We start from the raw sequence: 18,345 nt of genomic DNA on the forward strand, positions 1-18,345 counted from the left end.
AACGAGCTTCAGAAACATGTTTAAACATTACTATTTGTTTATTGTGTGAGCATCGCTTTAATTAAGCCGGTCATGAGTACCTTGAATTTTTTGGGACATCATAAATTGAACAAGCCGAGCAGTAGCTTGTTCAAACTTGACTAAAAGCTTAATGAGCTTTAATAAATGTTGAGGCTTGGTTTGTTTACGTAACAAACGACTTGAAACACAAACTCCTACTCAAGTAGCTTGATTTGGATAAATCAAATCTTCTTCAGCAACAAATAATTGATATTATTCTTTTCCCCTTTCTGGGTTTTTGCCATTGCTCTTCATTTCACTGGCTGTTTTTCAGTCTTTTAATATACAGATTGTTACAAACTTGGCTGGGAGTCTTATGAATCCCGCATCATCAGTTTGCTTTTCATCCGCTCCAACTTTAGTTGACAATACTTGACATGATTAAACAGAGTGGGTCCTGATGATATGCCCCCTCTTCTTGTGCCAAACATTATCATTTCCGAAGGAGCTGAAGTCTTTTGATTCTTTGCCATTTCTATTCAAGAGTTCGTAGGTGTTTTCATGCCACTTTGAGACCCCGAAAAATGGACATTAATCTTCGTTCATCACAAGGTGGTAGATCAGGAAAACAGCGGCACGATATAGGTGTTCAGATCTCTTGGCTCTGTTTGGATCACGGATTTAAACACAGCCAAATCGAAACGAAACACAAACTGAGTTAAGCTATACAATCCTTCCATGCATATATTGATATCTGACTTATTATAGGTGTATTACTGTGAAACACAAACAGATTATTGACAGAAGCTGTATGTAGGGAAACCTTTTGGCTTGATCCACTCAGGGAAGCAAATAAACACTAGGAGATACATGAAGAGTCTTCTGATTGCATGGTTTTTCTTCTCTGTGGAAAGGCATTTGGCATTCTTTCAGCAACCAGTGTTTGATTCATTATAGTCCTGCTAGTGCACCTTTGGTATAGAAACAACTAATTGACAGATGAGTCTGTTATTCCTCTCTCTCTCTCTCTCTCACACACACACTGTCACAGACTCTCACACGCACACACACTACCCCCCCCCCCCCCCCCCCCCCCCCCCCCCACAAACATGTACACAGTTGCTGATAACTAGAAACGGCAGAAATTCCTTAGTACAAACATGTACACAGTTGCTGATAACTAGAAACGGCAGAAATTCCTTAGTTCTACGCAGTAATTATCTATACATCCTTCTCTTCATCTTCGTAGTTGAAAGGTAACGGAACTGACTTGAACGCCCGGTATTTTCCAACATTGTTCAAGTGCTCATTCTCCAACCTGATAAGTTAAATGCAATCACAACATTACCCCTAAAGATCAGTACTACAACAGAAAAAGGAACCATTGTGTATAGTGGAAGCATAGCAGTCCACATGAAACAAAAATAGCTATGAAGCATCTCAAATAAGATTGACCGCATTTTATTGAAAAATTAACAGTTTAAACATCAAATTTGGTACTTGAGAAGCCACTCAATGATTCAGAAAAAGGCACTGGGGAGCAAAAGCTAATGTAAATGTGAAGGACAAAAATAGGGAAAATGTCCAGAAATATAAGCTAATTAAAATTTTCATAATAACCTAATATACTAAGCACTTCTTCTAAGAAACCTGAAGATAGTTCCTCAGGTGGCAGGTTATTTTCCTGGAAAAAGGATCTGAATGTTGACAAAACCTGTTCTTTTCTGGTTTGTAATAGGAAAGAACGGAATGCAACATGACTATGTAACCTACCTGAAGAAATTCCAAATACCCCGACGAATGATTTCCAAAGAGGCAACTATTGCAGTTACGGCTGTTCTATGCAGGAAAGGTGCTTCATAGAAACCAAGAACTGATTGCATCCATGCAAGTCTTAGTATCACATTCAGCACCTATAGTTTTCACCCAAAAACAAGGTATTCAGCCGATACTGTGATTAAAAATACGGACACACTAAGTAGTAAACCCGATAAAAAAAAAAAAAACACAGAACTGGGGTAGTCATGGGATCAAATAGGATATACTTTCCATTAGCAGTATTTCTGGAGGTACTTACTATTGCTACAAAGTATACGCTTCTGTTTGATATGAGGAGCTTCTCCCTCAACCAAGGGTTCTTAGAATTTCTTCGCAGTAGGCCCCAGTCTATTACAATATCCCAGTATGTACTAGTAATTGTAGCGACTCCAGAACTTGCTGCAGCCATGATCCTCCAAGTAATTCCCCACTCCAGATCATTACCTGTTCTCATTACAACTGCAACTATTGTTGAGAAGTATTTGAGCCCATTCAGCGCGTGTATATAGTCCCTCTCTTCAAACAAGCGTCGAAGGCACTGCAACATTATATCATTTTATAATCGTATTGTATGCAACATAACACTTGAATTGTCCAATGACATGTTACATTGATGCTTCATAAGGTATAAAGTACCCATGTCAGACACTCGAGACTCGTATAAGAGTATAGGATCCCTGTTGGAAATGTTTAGTTGGACAATAATTTACCAAGCATATTTTCAAACTCAAATTTCTCACGAGCTATGTATAGAAGTCCTATAATGTGCGCCGAAAAGTTTTAAGACAAGTAGTAAACTCCATTTAAGCTAAAATTGAAGATATACTAAGGATTTTAATTATTCAGTCGTGTCTTTGTATCCTTGAGATGGAAATTTTATGGATCTAATACTTGGACACATATCCACACCCGACATCCATTTTTTAGTCCATGTAACATAGGTCCAAAGGAAAACACCTAATATTCTTGTACAACTTATTAACAGAGGCATACCTGAAGGAAGCGTGTCCAATATGGAACAACCGCAACAATGATGTAAAAGACTTCAAAAGTTTTGCTTTGTTGGCACTTGTTTGATCTCCTTTGGAAGTCCCCCCAACCGTAGTAGCAGATGTAAAATTCTAGACACCTGAATGCCTGCACCTGAAGCATGTAGCTTTAACAGTTAGTCTGGTACGAATTTTTATGAAAACCTTGGAGGGAGTACAACAGAACAACTGTTATTCTGTGAGTTTTTTCAAATATCTTTTGAAAAAAACTAAAGGCAACATAAGCAAAAAGGAAAAAGTTCCACTGGTCTTGATATGAATAAAGTTGAATTATGAATTACTAATGCAATGTTTGGAACTTGAATGGAATAAAATAAAGCCAATAAAGTGAATGGATCTAGTATGCTGCTATAAGCATGGTGTCAAACCTGGCTAGTAAGCTGATCTGCCAAGAAGAAATCCGGGAGGGTAACCTGCAGAGAATGAGAGAAGTTACCGTGAATTCTAATTCCTCCTTGGCGTACCAATACTTATCTGTAGATCATAATAGTGTTACCTTATATAAAGGAGCACAGAGACAGTGAAACACACATCGGAGCAGGAAGAATCTACTTGAACGGTAAATGACATTGAATGGACAGAACATTACAAGACCCAACAGCTGCAATTAAACAACATACAGCTTATGCTCATTAATCATTCGAATTTTTAGCAATATTGGAGAGAAAAAGGGGAGAGAAGAGTTTATTAGATTACGGTGACTAGGCCCACGGGGACCAATTCAGTGATTGTTCTAAAGCTTCTTGTTCTGTGGTCCATGTCCATATCCAGATTTGAGATTGCACCAGCTAGAGTGAGTACTGCAACACCTGAACTTAGTAGGAAAACTTCTCTATAACCCAGTTCAGACCCTTGCTTGAAGCCAAATATAAAGGGATAATTGACCCGGAAACGCCTCCAAAAGTATATATTTCCAGAGAACATAATCATATGTAGGATAATGAATCCAAAAAAGCTGTAAAAGAGTGAAGCTAATGGTAAGGGCTTAGAGTGAAGAAAAATTAGTAAGTCTGCAGACACAGAGTGAAACACAGACTAAAGTCATATATGTACCTGTAAAGTGGAAATATGTTTGCCATATAGGCCTCGCGTCCCTTGCTCTTGAGAAGATGTCTTGCTTGTATTAGCACGACAATAGCCACTAAAAGCGCTATTGAGCTGCCGGAAAAAAGACCTAAGAAAATCATAGAAAGCTTTTGTTAGATCACCAGCCACTTGTCCCAAACACCTAAAGTTGCTGGGAAAGTAGCCTAACAATAGATATCAAGCTATCCAACAGCTTGATAAAAACTCATTTTGATTTAACTTTTGAGAAGCAAGTATCATAGTTACTTATTACTTTGCACAAATAGAAGAAAGCGACAGACGCAGTGGAGAGACGGCATATCTATTGACGAAGAAGAATTTGGAGATTTTAGATAAGAACCATGAAAATTTATCATGAACACTTACCCAAGAAAAATGTTATTCTATGCCTCTCCCTTCTAGCTTGTGGTCTTAGAGTAATGATTCCTCTTTTGCGATTTCCGTTTGAGAAGTGCTTTATGAATGTAGACTCCACTCTTTCTACAAGCCTGGTAACCTGAGGAATCACAAGATGGACGTCAAAAATGCCAGTGTCATGTAGCACAGAAGTTTGCATGTACCAAAATCTCTGTTCCCCAGTTCCAATAGATGTAGATTCACTGCATCGTGTCTTGAGATTCTCGTGTCTTGATATTTTCATGTTATCCAAAAGCTGTGGATTCATTGGAATAGAGAAACATAGAGATTTGGGTATAGGTGACTGGTGCCGTTGTAGAGATTTAATTCTACTGATGCAAAACCAAAACTCATGAAGTGTATTCAGACCTCATCAGAGCTGCCTATATAAGATTTGTCTATCATCTCTAAGTAAGCTTTTGATGCATTCCTAGAAGTTATCTGCACTATTATACATATCATCAGTATAGATATATGAAGAGTGGAAAAATATCAATAAACATAAACTTCCTAACAATTCATCAAAACAAAATTCTTGGACCTTGTCATACTTCTTCATGATCTTGGAGAAAGCCAACAGATTCAAGAAACTGAAACATCGAGTACCAATATGTTAGCTATGCTCAATGTGGAATTAATACATCATCTGTTTTATTCTCAAGAAGAAAATAGCAAATGGGTATGGGGGTAAAGAGGATGCAATGCTACCAATAGCTTTTCAGTAGCCGAAGTTTTTGGTAGAATTCAACGAAAGCCCGTCTCATTTGTTCTTCTGCCTTCCTCAGCTCCTCCTTGCTGAAGGACAAGTCGGATTGCGAACGCATGAGGATACATTTCAATGTTGATACTGGGGTTTCAGGTGTGACATTGATCTTTACATGATTCAGAACTTCTAATGAAGGTGGCCTAGGCCCTACAACCGCTCTCTTATGGTGGGTACTGCTTTGTGGTTCATTGACTGGTCTAACTTCATCTTCAACATTTCCTTCATCGCTCATCTCAACTTCTTGAATAACATCCATATGTGACCGACCTTCGCATCCAAAACAGATAACTTTTAATAGGAGAAAAGTGGTTGGTTGCTGCAACTTAAGTTATGACAGCTGATTTGAGCTTCCAGATTATTAGCTTTTTAGCTTTTGGAAGTTGGTTTTACTTCATAAGAAGAAGCTGCACCAAACAAGCTGGAACGAATTCCCGAAGAAAAACTACAAGTAAAACTTGGCCTGAGATGGTGCTATAACCAAGCCCCCTCGAATCCTCTGTACCTAAATCTCTGGTGTTCTAGTGGATTTTCAGCAATTAGATCACGTGGGAATCTGAAGAGATGAAAAACATTCTCATATGATTCAACGGTCGGAAATGGACTGGAACTCTAGTACATAGAAATGTGGATAGAGAGGATTTGAAGTCAGACCAAAATAATCCGCAGCCATGAATTTTCAGAAAATCATCCTGACTAACTATCCATGCACCATTCATTTCTGATGTGAATGTTGTTGCCATTCTCTTTAAGCACATGTGTTTGCAAAAATCCTTGATTTGTAAAAGCCGGTTTTTAAAATCAGAATCCAAAAAAGCATTTTAAATTTTTTTATCTCATCCTAAGTATTTTAAAGCTGTTTCTGGGTGACAAACTCACTGACACAACTTCCGAGGCGTCTTGCACACATAAAGCATTAATTTGCCTTGATTTATATATCCATGAAAATATATAAACATGAAAAAGAACTACAATCGTGTCAAAAAGAAAAAGAAAAAGAACTACAATTGTTCAAGCCTGCGATTCAAATTTCTGTTACCTGGACTCCTCCCATTAATGGAGGATGAGGAAGTCCTACTATTGGCTTCACCATTCATGCCCATCACAGGATTATCAACCCTAATCCTCAGAGCAATAAGGGCATCCATTTGTTTATTCAACTCCTCAGCCTCCTCCATCACTTCCCCAACCTTACCCTTGTAAAAGTTCAACACTTTGTTGAACTCATCATCTAGTCTCCTAAAGAACACCAACTCATACTCTCCTCCCTCATCAGATGACCTAAGAAACATGGTCTTATACTTCCCTTCCGAAACCCCTTCAATCAATATCACTTCATCTTCATTGTGTTTCTCCGGGGACATCTTCGAACAGTTGTATCGGCTTGTAAGCCCACTGAAGGCTCTGTAAAGGGATACCCTTCTTTTTAAGGATCCTTTTGGGGTTTCTGCAAGTGGGGATACTGAATTCCTTTGTCTAAAACGGAAGATGTCTTTCAAAACTGTTTTCAGAAATCTGTAGTCCATGTATGCTTGTTGCCATTCTTGCACCGTTTGTGAAGCAAATTCCTTTCCAAACTTCATTCTAACTCAGTAAATGAAGCCTCTTTTTCTTGTTTTTTCCCCCACAGATGGGATTCAAGTAACTTGTTTTCTCGGGTTTTTTGGCAAATGAAATCAAGAATGAGAGAAGGCGGCTCAAAAGTAGTTGCAGCAATGGAGCCTTTTTAAGTTATGGGGACCATTTCATTTGTAGAAAATACTTGACAGTTCAACAAACTTCTTCAATGCACGTAAAAAGCTTTAAATGGAATTCTTGATTTACAAAGACACACGGTAGGTAATATCAAAAATAAATAAAAAAATTAAAAAAATTAGCAGGTATAAATCTGCATGTTCATGAGGTGGATATGCAACCACCAGAGGTGGCATAGCTCAATAGTGAGGGGGTTCTCCTATGGGCTTTGGGACCTGAGAGGTCACAGGTTCAAGTGGTGCGATCAGTGCCCCTCAGGACAGAGCTCCTGTCCGTCTAGTTTTGAGCTTTTGTGGACTACTTATGGGTAAACAACAATGATCTAAATCGTTCATTTTGTAGAATTCGTCAAATAAGTCATTGACATAAGAAATTAGTTTGATCGAATATCTACAGGTACATGAACAATACAGATTCGTACAAGGAAAATGAGATTACGAAAATAATTTCTTTTTCACATGATTATAGCTGTGGCCAAAACTAGACCGGACTGGACATTAGCTATGTCCCACCACTCGACTGCAGTTCCCCACCTATTCGCCGCCTGCCCCGGGTGGGGCTATATTTTATATGTTCATGTGTAATAAATAGTACACTACTACAGTATAAATTATCCAACCACTCACTACTAGTAGTGGGGTAAGGGTTCCTAACTCCGCGTTAGATTGGGGTTTGGTTAGGCTTAGGCAAGTGTCAGCTGTTTGCTTGTAAATTATCCACAGAGGCAACCTAACCCCTGCCAAATCAAAATGGGGCCATTAGGAAAGGGCAGCTTCTCTGCAGTCCCGAAAGCAAAAACAGAATTGCTTCGATCGAAATTTGGATTTTTGGGCGGACTTCCTGTTCGACAAGAGTTGCAATATGAACGGATCGGATCATCAAGGAAGGATTCAAATGTGTCCGTGGAATGACAAAATGCATGCTGTAGGGACTATAGAGAAGCTGCCTACTGCTGGGTGCTAGGCTGGGGAGATAGGTTGTGCCCAAATATTGATGTATCTTTATCCCATCACATTGACAGTGAGAAAATATGGTTAAGAATTTAACATGGTTTGAGTTTCACAAATACTCAAATCTCAGATGTATAATTGTGTGACTATCACAAAGTATGGATGCGAGTGGATACCGCTGGTAATTTTACAACGCAGGAGGGTGTAAGAATTTTTCGTCATTTGTCAAGGACTCCAGGAGAAATTATTAAGTTTTCACTAACACGGCGTGCCCTATCAATACTGAGTCGTCATGTATTTTTTTTTACTTTTTTACCGACAAGATAGACACATGGTTGGCCGATATTGATTGGGCACAATACATAGCCATAGTCACGTGATGTGTCCTATCAATACCGAGTTGTCATGTACTTCTACTTAACCTTTTTGACAGACAAAATACGCACGAAGCTGGCCGGTATTGATTGTACACACTACCCAAGACAAAGTTGATTGATTACTCATATTCAACTTGATTTACCAAATGATGTAAAAGTCATAAAACTAGTTTTAATAAGCCGTGTCAAATTCAGATTCCCGTCTTTTCTTTGACAAGTCACAATGACCATTTTTAATGCGTTATTTTAGCTCAAAAGAGACCGCTTATGTTTGGCGCTATCAAACTTAAAAAGGCTTTCGCACGCATGAGTCTTCTAAACAGATCTTGCGAGAGAATCGATCTTTGTCCGGCTACTCGTCGGTTTAATCTAGGCTTCACTTGACGATGGCACCGATGAATCAATTAATCAACTGCTGGGACAAGCGAGATGGGAGCTTCCTTCTACCAATAGGCTAGCGGTCACTTAGAGCATCTCCAACAGAGTAATCAAAATTCTAGCTTAGGAAAAATGAGTTAGATAGCCACCAAATGGTTGAGACATCCAACAGCCAAGGCAAAAGAGATTACAGCTGTCAAATACAGTAAAAGTGAACACAGCTGTCAAACCAGGACTTCCCAAGACTTCCCAGATCTCGCCTCTCAGGTTGAGGTTCCCATGGACTTCCCAATTCTCTCCAACGAAACCCCAAACCCAAATCTAGAAAGGTGGAAAATCAGTCGAATTTAATCTCAATTTCCAAGCTACAAGAAAGGAATCGAGCGTCCAAAGCCACCAAGATCAGTCAATTTTGATTTTGGGCTACAAAAACAGGAACCGACCTTGGATTTTGCAGATCAGATGTTCATCTTCACTAGTCTTCACAACAACGACGATGAGAAATCACGCCTTCACTGACTCGTGGGAGTAGGAAATCTCGTCGCCGGTGGTCGCCGGTGTGTTTTGGGGGAGAGAGAAAGGAGCAGAGGGCAAGCGAGCCTTTCATACCTCGCTGGTCGAGGCGAGGGGCTGAAGCGAGGGAGCAAACTGGCGAGGGGCTGCCGAGTCTGCTGGAAACCGGAAAAGAGGAGTTTGGCTGGCCACTTTGACCTCGCCGGAGCTGGAGCGAGGCTGGTGGAGATGCTCTTAACGTTGATAGATAAGGACTTCCACCTGAAACTATGGAGACCATTTCAGAGAGAGAGAGAGAGACCTTTTCCATTAGTCCACGCTTAGGGGACCTACTTTAGGAGTAGTTTTAATCTTCATGAATGTTTGATGGATGCAGGTTTATGGATAGATTTTTGTTACGCAATTTCACCCCTGATTGGTGGGAAGAAAGAAACTAGGAATGAAAGAGCTGACCAAAAAAGTTCAACCCGTATTAAACATGCCTTGGATATATAATCCCCTAAAGTTTGGGATATACAAATATCATGACTCATGTGGGTGCGGTGTTATTAACTCGATACTCAGTAATTCGGTGGGATTGTATATCAGGTGGAATTAAATATCCATTCACTTTTATTCTCATCAAACAAACGGATCCTAAAGAAAAGGCATGAAATTGAAACCCTATCAGGTTTCACCTGGCAGGCGATTCCGACAGAGGTTTATTTTTGTGCGTGTTTGTGTGAAATATGTCACTTTTACCAACTTCTTGTTTATGAAGTTGTCGAAAATTGAAACCAAGCGAAGGATGAGTCTCCATCTACGGTCCTTGACGGAGAAAAGAAAAGGTTTGAATTTCATGAAATTATGTTGGACAAGAGAAAGCAGCAGCAGATTTGTAAAACTCTCAAAAAAAAAGAGGAGCTTCGTTCTCTCAAAAACTCAAACAAAGTAACCAAAATTTCGAAAAGAGAGAAAAGAAAACCGATACGGGAACTGTAGGCCTCTTGAGATAAAACTAGATGAGCTTCTTCCTCTCAAAGAATGCCTTCAAATGCCACAATTGCAGACCAGCAACCGACAAGCAAAACATAAGGGAGAAGAAACTAAAGGTGGCCATCTTTGAATTAGTTGCTCTATTTAGCCGTTGCATTTCTTCCTCCCTGCAACGCCCAAACGACAAAAGAGGGATTGGTTAAGATAAATCTCTGAATTTGTGGGACTTTGAAATGAAAAGCCAGTGTCTATGTACCACCGATGTTATGTAAGAACTAGGAAGGTATTTTTTGTTTCTTACCTTTCACGAAGATAAAACATCTCATCGTGGATAGATGAGACCGTGTCGTACATTTTCTTCAACTCGAGTTCCATCACCTAAGAGGGCAAGTACGCGAAAAAACAAATGTTACTAAGAATGCATAATACCACAAAATCATAATATAGCATCATATGAGATGTAAATGAGCTAGCGAATGAGTTACCATCATAAATGAATTGGATTTCTAGTTATTGTCTTTTCATTCATAACGTGCATATATATACATAGGTCAAAACTGCCTAGTGATCTAATTTGCTGAACATACATACCAATCACCTACTATTGATCTCAGAGAAACTCTCTCCCAAAGGAAAGTCACTAAGAGCAAGTCCATCAGGCTACCAAATGCCTTGCTAATGCAAAAAATATGGCAGAAATTTTGGCAAAATTCTCGCCCCCAGACAATCAAACTTGCTTTCAAATTATGACAAAAATCATCTTTGGTGCCAAATGAGGCAGCAACTTCAGCTTTGTCAAACCTTGCCGCATCACCACGAACCAACTGTATGATGGTTACCACTTACAGGCATGATCAAACCTCCAAACTCCATTTGGCACCAAAAAGTCAAGAACACAAGGGGAAATATTTGTTTTTCAGATTCTTGAACTTACAACAGAAATTAAACAAACAAAAAAAACGAGTTCTAGTGAGATGACAGCTGCTATTGAAAAGGTAGTCCACACGGAAACAGTAAAATTTGAATTCAACAAAGCATAACATGGCAATACTCGCTTAGCAAAAAAAAAACATGGCAATACTCATGCGGTATCAAATTATTCTTGCCCTAAACCAAACCCAATAAGAATTGATACCTATAATACGCAAAGATAGTTCAGCTGAGTATATCAAAATCAAACAAGAAGAGAAATCCTGGAAAATAAAAACTAACAAAGCGAAAGGACTGAAAGAGATTGTCCAAGACTTAATACAGAAGCATGTAAAGATCTCATAAATGCCTAATGATAAACAAGCTCAAATAAGAACAAAGAGGATAAAGAAAAAACTTGCTTACTTCAATCTGTCCTTTCTTAGCAACCTTTGACCAATCCTTAGCAGCAACACCAGATTTCCAATCAAAGTCAACTGAGAACGTCATCACCGGCTTGTGATCAGTTGCCCAAAAACAAGCCATATAATCGCCAGTCTCAGATGCGGTAAACGCAAAGGTACCAGAACCCACAGTATCACCATAGTGATAATTGTTGCCGTGGGGTGATGTAACCTATACTTGCACACATCCAAAACAACATCAATCCCGCATACGTGAAAATTTATGGAAGTTCAATTATTACAATGAACAAGTATGGATTAATTCAACAGGGAATAATACCAAAAACAACAACCATAACGAACAATTCAAAAAATTAGCAGAATGGTAGAACAGGATAGATAACTCAAGTTCCGTTTTTGCAACAAGCCATTAGGTCTCAAGTTCGTAACTTCCTAATCATTTGCCCTAAAATTGAAAAAAGTACAGTCAACAATCAATCTTAGATGATTGAAATCAAGTGGTTGGCCTAGTGGTCAAGGCCTCGGTTCTACACTTTTTTTTGGGTAAGTTAAGATTTTATATCAAAACAGAGGAGCTACCCCTGAACACAGCATACAACCAAGGAAAGGGAAAAGGGCTAGGAACAGGCTCCCACCCTAACAATCTATGAACAAAGCAGAACAACTACTCCCTAGTCCAGAGTAGAAACAAAACAAAGAAGAGAACCAGATTATCCTCTAGAGAAAACAGCTGGGGACAAGCATCATATAGGGGAGAAAATAGCAGGAGAGAGACTCCACATAGCACACAGTCTTTGGTTCCTGGCACTGCTAAATGTTACTCCAACTCTAAAAGAGTTAGTTCATACAAAACTTTGTTCTGGCTTTAAATGGACCCCCACTAGTGGACTGTGGGATAAGTCCACAAGAGATTAGTTAAGTTGCGCATAAGCTTGCTCGAACAATTATCAACAACGAAAAAAGGTGGTATTTTTCTTATGAAAGAAAAACCATGCTCCTTGCAAACCCTTGAGAAATGTGGATCCCCAGCCCTACATAGAGCAACCAACAGGACATTCTCAACTCAATCACAAGCAAATAAGCCATCCCCCTCTCCCATTCCTATCCCCAACCATAAGAAAAACTTCCCCAAAGAAACTCAAATCAAAGCACACACAACAAAAGCAAAGAAATGGGATTCAATCTAGCCACATTGGTCTCTTACCCAATTGGGAGCTCAAAATTTCAGCTGTGCACTGTAACATTTACCAAACCCACTTGAATATGAACAATTTGAGAGGCAAACGGCAATTGGGTAACCGTAATTAATCAATTAATTACCTTGACGGTGATCCTGTGGGTGTCGGGAATCGGAAAACCCTCGTTGGGATTGACGACGCTGTACTTACCCACAGTCATGGCGTTGTTCTTGATGTCTTCTGTTATGCATTTGGTGGACCCCGATTGAAGGTCGAATCTCATCGACTGAACCATCAGGATAGGTGATAATACTAACCCTAATGCCGTAATTAAGGCTTTGAATTTCCACATTTTGTTTTCGTGTAGAGAAACAGTAAGGACTTGGATTGAACGTTTGAATTAGGCGAAGGAGGAGAGAGATGAAATTGGTTTGGGCAAACTCGCGATCTGAAGCGAAGCTGTTCGTTCTTTCCTTACATTTTGCTTGGTTTTTGCACTGGAGGAGTGAGAATTACTATAAGCTAGAAACGGCTTGACATGTTTACACTATATAGCCAATGGTGTGTTGACAAGTCAGCAGCTTAAATATGGTAACGACCTCGGATGTTGAACTCACAACCTCACTGCACCGAAGCGCAACTACGCAGATGTTGGACTAACTGTCCCAATTTCCCAAATTTAAGGGGAAGGATCCAGTCCATTTAGTTCGGATCAGTTTGGTTCATTTGTTTGCATCCGAGCTGTTCAAAAGTGTTTTGGACAGCTTAAATTTGTCAAATTTGTTTTTATTACAAAACACCCGGAACAAATCTGAACCGTCCAAAACACTTTTAAACAGCTCGAATGCAAACAATGGACCAAAACTGGTCCAAACTAACTGGACTGAATCCGACCCCGTTAAACAAGCGGTATATTGTTGAGCTTGATTGAAATTTTAATATGGTTAGACATATGTTCAAACCCAACGTTATTTGTTGTAGATAAGCCAATTTCTAACGGGCTGTAATCAAGCCAATCGCAAATATATCTCGATTGGCTTGAGTTTTCTATATTACTCCAAATTTATCAAGAGTAGAGTTTGCTCAAACTTAATTTGATATCTGAGCAAGTACACTAGATGAGCTTAAATACAGTTTTTGCTATTTTACATAAGAGAAACATAAAAAAATAGTCTACACCAGATGAGCTAAAAGAAGAGCTAAAATACATTTATGAATAGTTGTTCTTTATTTTTACCTATGCACTATTTATACTCCTTTCTTTTTTTTATTATTTCTTTCTCTCTCTCCTCCGTCCTTTCTCCTTTCTTTAAACAATAAAGATAATAAAAAATGAGGAAAATATATATTTTTTAATTAAAGTTAGGTAAAATAGATAGTATTGGTATAGTGTTGAGAGAGATGTGAGTAGGTAAAATGAAAAAAGTGCAATGTTGATCAGTATTTTTACATTTTCATTGGTGTACATGCTCTTAAACAACTCCCTAAAGCTTTTAATCTTCATTAATTTATTCAACAAATCGATCTCAAACAAAAATTTAACCAGTTGACAAACTTGTGTAAACTTGGTTTACGAGGCATGAAATTATGCCAAGGCAGTGACAAACTACGCACGCGTAGAAAGTGATTGCATGTCATTCTCAAATTGTTTAAATTTGTGTAAAACGACACCAAATGATGCCAAAATATCTCTGTGATTGTAAATTTGTGTGGAACGTCACCTTTACCAGTGACACCACCTTTTTGATTTTGATGTAAACTGAGATGGGATTCAATATTTGGATTATAAGTTATTAACCCTATTTTCGGTTTGGTTAATAAAACTTACAGTTAAAGTGTTGATGTATGACAAACCGAGCTGCTCGCAAGGAGTTCGAGACTCGGCTCAGTTCAATTCGTTTAGCAATCAAGCCGAATTTGAACTCGAGTTTTAGGCGTGTATAGTAAATAAACCAAGCTCAACTAAAGCTCGGCTTGCTCATCTTGAAAAATCTCAGCTCATTTGTATTGGTTCAGCTCGTTTAGTAAATGAATCGAGCTCAGCTCGGCTCGGCTTGTTTGTAACCCCTACGCATGCATATATCAAGAGTTTAATCTAACGGGGTTCTTTTTTGTTTCCAATAGTCAGATACTCCGTAGTACTTTAGTAAACAGTGGGTTTGATTAGTAAAACCCAGAAACGTATGTCTACAAACTTTTATAAGAATGTGCAATTCATTTCAAAAGCATGTTGACATAATGTTATTAGAAACTCATAAAAGAAAACATTGAGTGGTGGCAAATAAGTAATCCGTTATTCGTTCGAATGAACCTTTCTAATAATTGGGTATCTGGCCGACCAGACCACTTCCATCACCCACTAGCAATAGCGGAGGCCAATTAAAACAGGATTGGCAAAGCTCGTATGGACTGGCCACGGAGCAACCTTGATTGCTTAAATTGAGATTTCATCTCCACAATTCTGAACTAAAGATGATAAGCATCCTCAGATAAACGATGCACTTAAAATTAGCTGTAAAAGCCTAAAAGGAAGCATTGACACACAAGCCCAAAGGATTTGGCAAATTTTATTGCACCAAAGCATCAAAGCATCCGCACACACTAAAGAAGTTCATACAATACCACACAACCTGAAGTATATAACACTTCAAAACCAGTCAAAACAGTAGAGCCAGAAAGGAGGAAAACACAGCCTTCTCTTTATTTAGTAGTAGTAGCTTATTATGGCATGGATGTCATTCGAAGGCTTTCAGCATTTCCATCTAGTCATCATAGTTCTTGCGGTGGTGGTGGTGATGGCGGCGTTTCTTCTCCTCATCGTCATCATCGGAGTTGTTATCTCCCTGCCAAATTCAATAAACAATTTACCATAAACATGAGCTGAAGTAATGAAGATCTATACTGAACACTACAATACCGATCAAGTAAAGCGCATTTTCTGCAATTATTAGGACTGCTGTGGTTGAAGTTTTATATAGCACCACTGAGCTGCCCAAGTTCATGTACAAAGAAGAGGAGTTACAAAAGGGTATATCCTTGGAAATTTAAGTGATCATCAATGTCATGCGAAGGATCAGAGAAAACCCCACTGTTCTCGTAGAAGCAGTGCCATAACTAAGTTTCCCAGAAATTTTCTTGAACAAGGATAAATCATGATTAGAAAAACTGAACACTTCTGAGGTAGACTCTACTCGGAGATCATATGGACCCTATGTAATGTATTTAATTTCATAAAATGAGAGGCATGTCTGGGCCCAGAGGGCAATTTGGAACTCCAGTCAAGCAGAAAGAAGGTTCAAAATCTCGTCGTCTAGAAAAAACAAAAACACTAACTATGCCTATCAAGGTGTAGCATCTATGCTCAAGAACACAAATGACCTATCAGCCTTGCTACGTAGAAATCACAATGAAATCTAGCTGCCAAACTCATTAGAGTGGAAGGTACAAAATTTTCATATTAACACAACTCCAAACACAGCCTACAGGGATTTCATGCTCCCAGAGCTCACCCAAACACTCCACACCACAACATGTCAACTTGAGAAACAAAAATTGCGAGACGCATAAAACGCCTATTGTAAATTAAATTTGTTGTTTTCCATCAAGCTCCAAACATTTGGGCCATTTGGCCAATCAGGCAGAAGCAGTTGAATTGAACTGTATCAAGCAAGACTCTACCATAAAAAACACATTAACAAGCAAGGTTCAAGTTCAACTCATGATAGTCTCAGTAGATTTCATTGGATCAGTTATACGCGACAAAACACTCCTACTTCTCTCACATTGAAGTAAATAACTCGCGAGTGATATTGCAAACAGCAGTATATGACAGCCAGTTCTTACAAAATCCTATCCATCGATTTTGGCCTTTCATTTGATCTCTACCAAATACCCCACGAAATCGGAAATCCCATCAATGATTCCCCGCCTTGACATTTCAGACAAAGTTGCATTGTGTACATGAAAATATGAAATACTACCATAGAATATAGATAGCATGGGTGTCTGAGTGTCACAAACAAGGCAATGAATAGAGCACAGCAGTTGTATATGTTTTTGGGCCTCAGCATACATGTGCAAGCATAAAAATCTAGGTACTCTAATGTACACCACTTGACCATGCATAGCTCAGATTCAAAATTGAACAAAACAGCACAAACTACCAAATTCTAGATAGATACCTAATTCCAATGGGTATTCATGCCACCAAACAAAAACAGCCAAGTAAAATCTCAGTGACAAAACAAGGGAAAGAATAGCAATGTAATAACTTCAATAAAGAAAGTGATAAAGCAGGAGCCAATCAAAAAATGTCAATCTTTGTATTTTTCTCTCCATTTCCCACCAAATTACTCAATCCAAATGAGTGATTTGGCAAGAAACTTTAACCCTTGCTTTTCTTTTCTTATCAAATCCCTCAATTCAAAGTGCTGTCAAAAGTTGTCAAACAAACTCTTAAACCAATAAAATGGGAATCGGGGATGAATGAACTCACATATTTCTTACGCCCATATCCCTCATCATCATCATCACGCCTCTCATAACTAGGCTTGGGGTACTCTTCCTCCTCTGACCTCCCATAGCTCCCATAACTCGGCGGGGGCGCCTCGTACTCACTCCTCCGTTCCGGCCTCCCACCGTACCCACCTTCCTCCTCCCCATACCTCGGCTCCGGCGGCGGCGGAGCCTCGTACTCACTCCTCCTCTGCGGCGGCCTCCCGCCATACCCACCACCTTCCTCCTCCCCATACCTCGGCTCTGGCGGCGGCGCCTCGTACTCACTCCTCCTCTGCGGTGGCCTCCCACCATACCCACCACCTTCCTCCTCCCCATACCTCTCTGGCTGCGGGGGCGGGGGCGCCTCGTACTCACTCCTCTGGGGCCTCCGACCACCATACCCAGATCCATACTCCTCCGAACTTGGCTCCTCATACTCACTCTTACGCCCATATTCGGATACGGGCTCCGGCCTACGCCCGTACCCGGATCCAAACCCTGGATTGGGTTCCTCATCCTCAGTCTTCCTCCCGTAACCCGACCCGTATTCGGATACGGGCTCCGGCCTACGCCCGTACCCTTGATTGGGTTCTTCATACTCAGTCTTCCTCCCGTACTCCGACGGCTCCTCCACCGGCTCCGGCCTCCTTCCGTAACCCGATCCATACTCTGGCGGGGGCTCCTGCCTCCCGCCGTACCCGGACCCGTAATCCTGACCGGATCCGGGGCCGGGCCCACCGCCGTAGGAAGGGCGGGGCTTGGGGCGGGCGTAGGACTTGTACTCGTTGTCTAGGGCTTCGTCGGCGTAGGCGGAGGGCTGGGCGTGGGAGGTGTACTGGGGGCGGTCGTAGTCGAAGTCATCGGAGGCGGACGAGGAGGAGGTGTTGGGGTAGCAGGTCTCCTCGGAGGGGGGAACGGGGCGGCCGTAGGTGAGGGTTATGTCGTAGCCGCCGCCGTAGGGGGTGGAGTCGTACTCGTCGAAGTCGTCGACATCGTCGCCGGCGTCCTGGTGGCCGCGATCCCAGTACGACATCGTTTCTTTCTTTCTTCGGTTTTGGTTGCGAGATCTGAGATGAGAATGGAGATCACGGGTGCGTGGGAGTGCAGGGGGAATTTATACGATTGGAATGCACTTGCTGACTGGTTCGTTATACGACGACGCATTGTTGTCGGCCAAATGGGAAACGATTTGTTCGAAGCCGCTCAAAGTGCATTGTTGGGAAACGATTTGATCAGAGCCGCTCAATTCATTTAAAATAAATTCTTAAAAAAAATT

At 40.3% G+C, this 18,345-nt stretch overlaps 3 protein-coding genes across 4 annotated transcripts; all 3 read right to left on the bottom strand.

Moving 5' to 3' along the window:
* Positions 1-1,130: 1,130 nt before the first annotated feature.
* On the bottom strand, positions 1,131-6,825 carry LOC131335107 (phosphate transporter PHO1 homolog 9-like). 2 transcript variants are annotated; one of them, XM_058370310.1, is made up of 13 exons: positions 6,152-6,825; positions 5,058-5,382; positions 4,891-4,939; positions 4,719-4,790; positions 4,320-4,449; positions 3,921-4,041; positions 3,564-3,822; positions 3,364-3,468; positions 3,236-3,280; positions 2,812-2,961; positions 2,078-2,356; positions 1,774-1,913; positions 1,131-1,318 (listed from the first exon to the last, which is right to left on the bottom strand). In XM_058370310.1, exons 1-13 carry the CDS (start codon positions 6,693-6,695, stop codon positions 1,222-1,224), a joined length of 2,316 nt encoding a protein of 771 aa, XP_058226293.1. In that variant the 5' UTR covers positions 6,696-6,825; the 3' UTR covers positions 1,131-1,221. The 2 variants fall into 2 exon arrangements, with proteins under 2 accessions (XP_058226293.1, XP_058226294.1); XM_058370311.1 differs by lacking the exon at positions 4,719-4,790.
* A 3,048-nt stretch (positions 6,826-9,873) lies between these two features.
* LOC131335114 (transmembrane emp24 domain-containing protein p24delta9-like) lies at positions 9,874-13,113 on the bottom strand. The gene is made up of 4 exons (XM_058370324.1): positions 12,715-13,113; positions 11,396-11,605; positions 10,362-10,438; positions 9,874-10,227 (listed from the first exon to the last, which is right to left on the bottom strand). Exons 1-4 carry the CDS (start codon positions 12,922-12,924, stop codon positions 10,083-10,085), a joined length of 642 nt encoding a protein of 213 aa, XP_058226307.1. The 5' UTR covers positions 12,925-13,113; the 3' UTR covers positions 9,874-10,082.
* A 1,994-nt stretch (positions 13,114-15,107) lies between these two features.
* LOC131335111 (uncharacterized protein At5g39570) lies at positions 15,108-18,250 on the bottom strand. Its single transcript, XM_058370316.1, has 2 exons — positions 17,068-18,250; positions 15,108-15,415 (listed from the first exon to the last, which is right to left on the bottom strand). Exons 1-2 carry the CDS (start codon positions 18,100-18,102, stop codon positions 15,335-15,337), a joined length of 1,116 nt encoding a protein of 371 aa, XP_058226299.1. The 5' UTR covers positions 18,103-18,250; the 3' UTR covers positions 15,108-15,334.
* Between the last annotated feature and the right edge of the window lie 95 nt (positions 18,251-18,345).

Source organism: Rhododendron vialii, chromosome 8a (genome assembly GCF_030253575.1).
Source record: "Rhododendron vialii isolate Sample 1 chromosome 8a, ASM3025357v1".
In the NCBI taxonomy this organism is placed as follows: domain Eukaryota; kingdom Viridiplantae; phylum Streptophyta; class Magnoliopsida; order Ericales; family Ericaceae; genus Rhododendron; species Rhododendron vialii.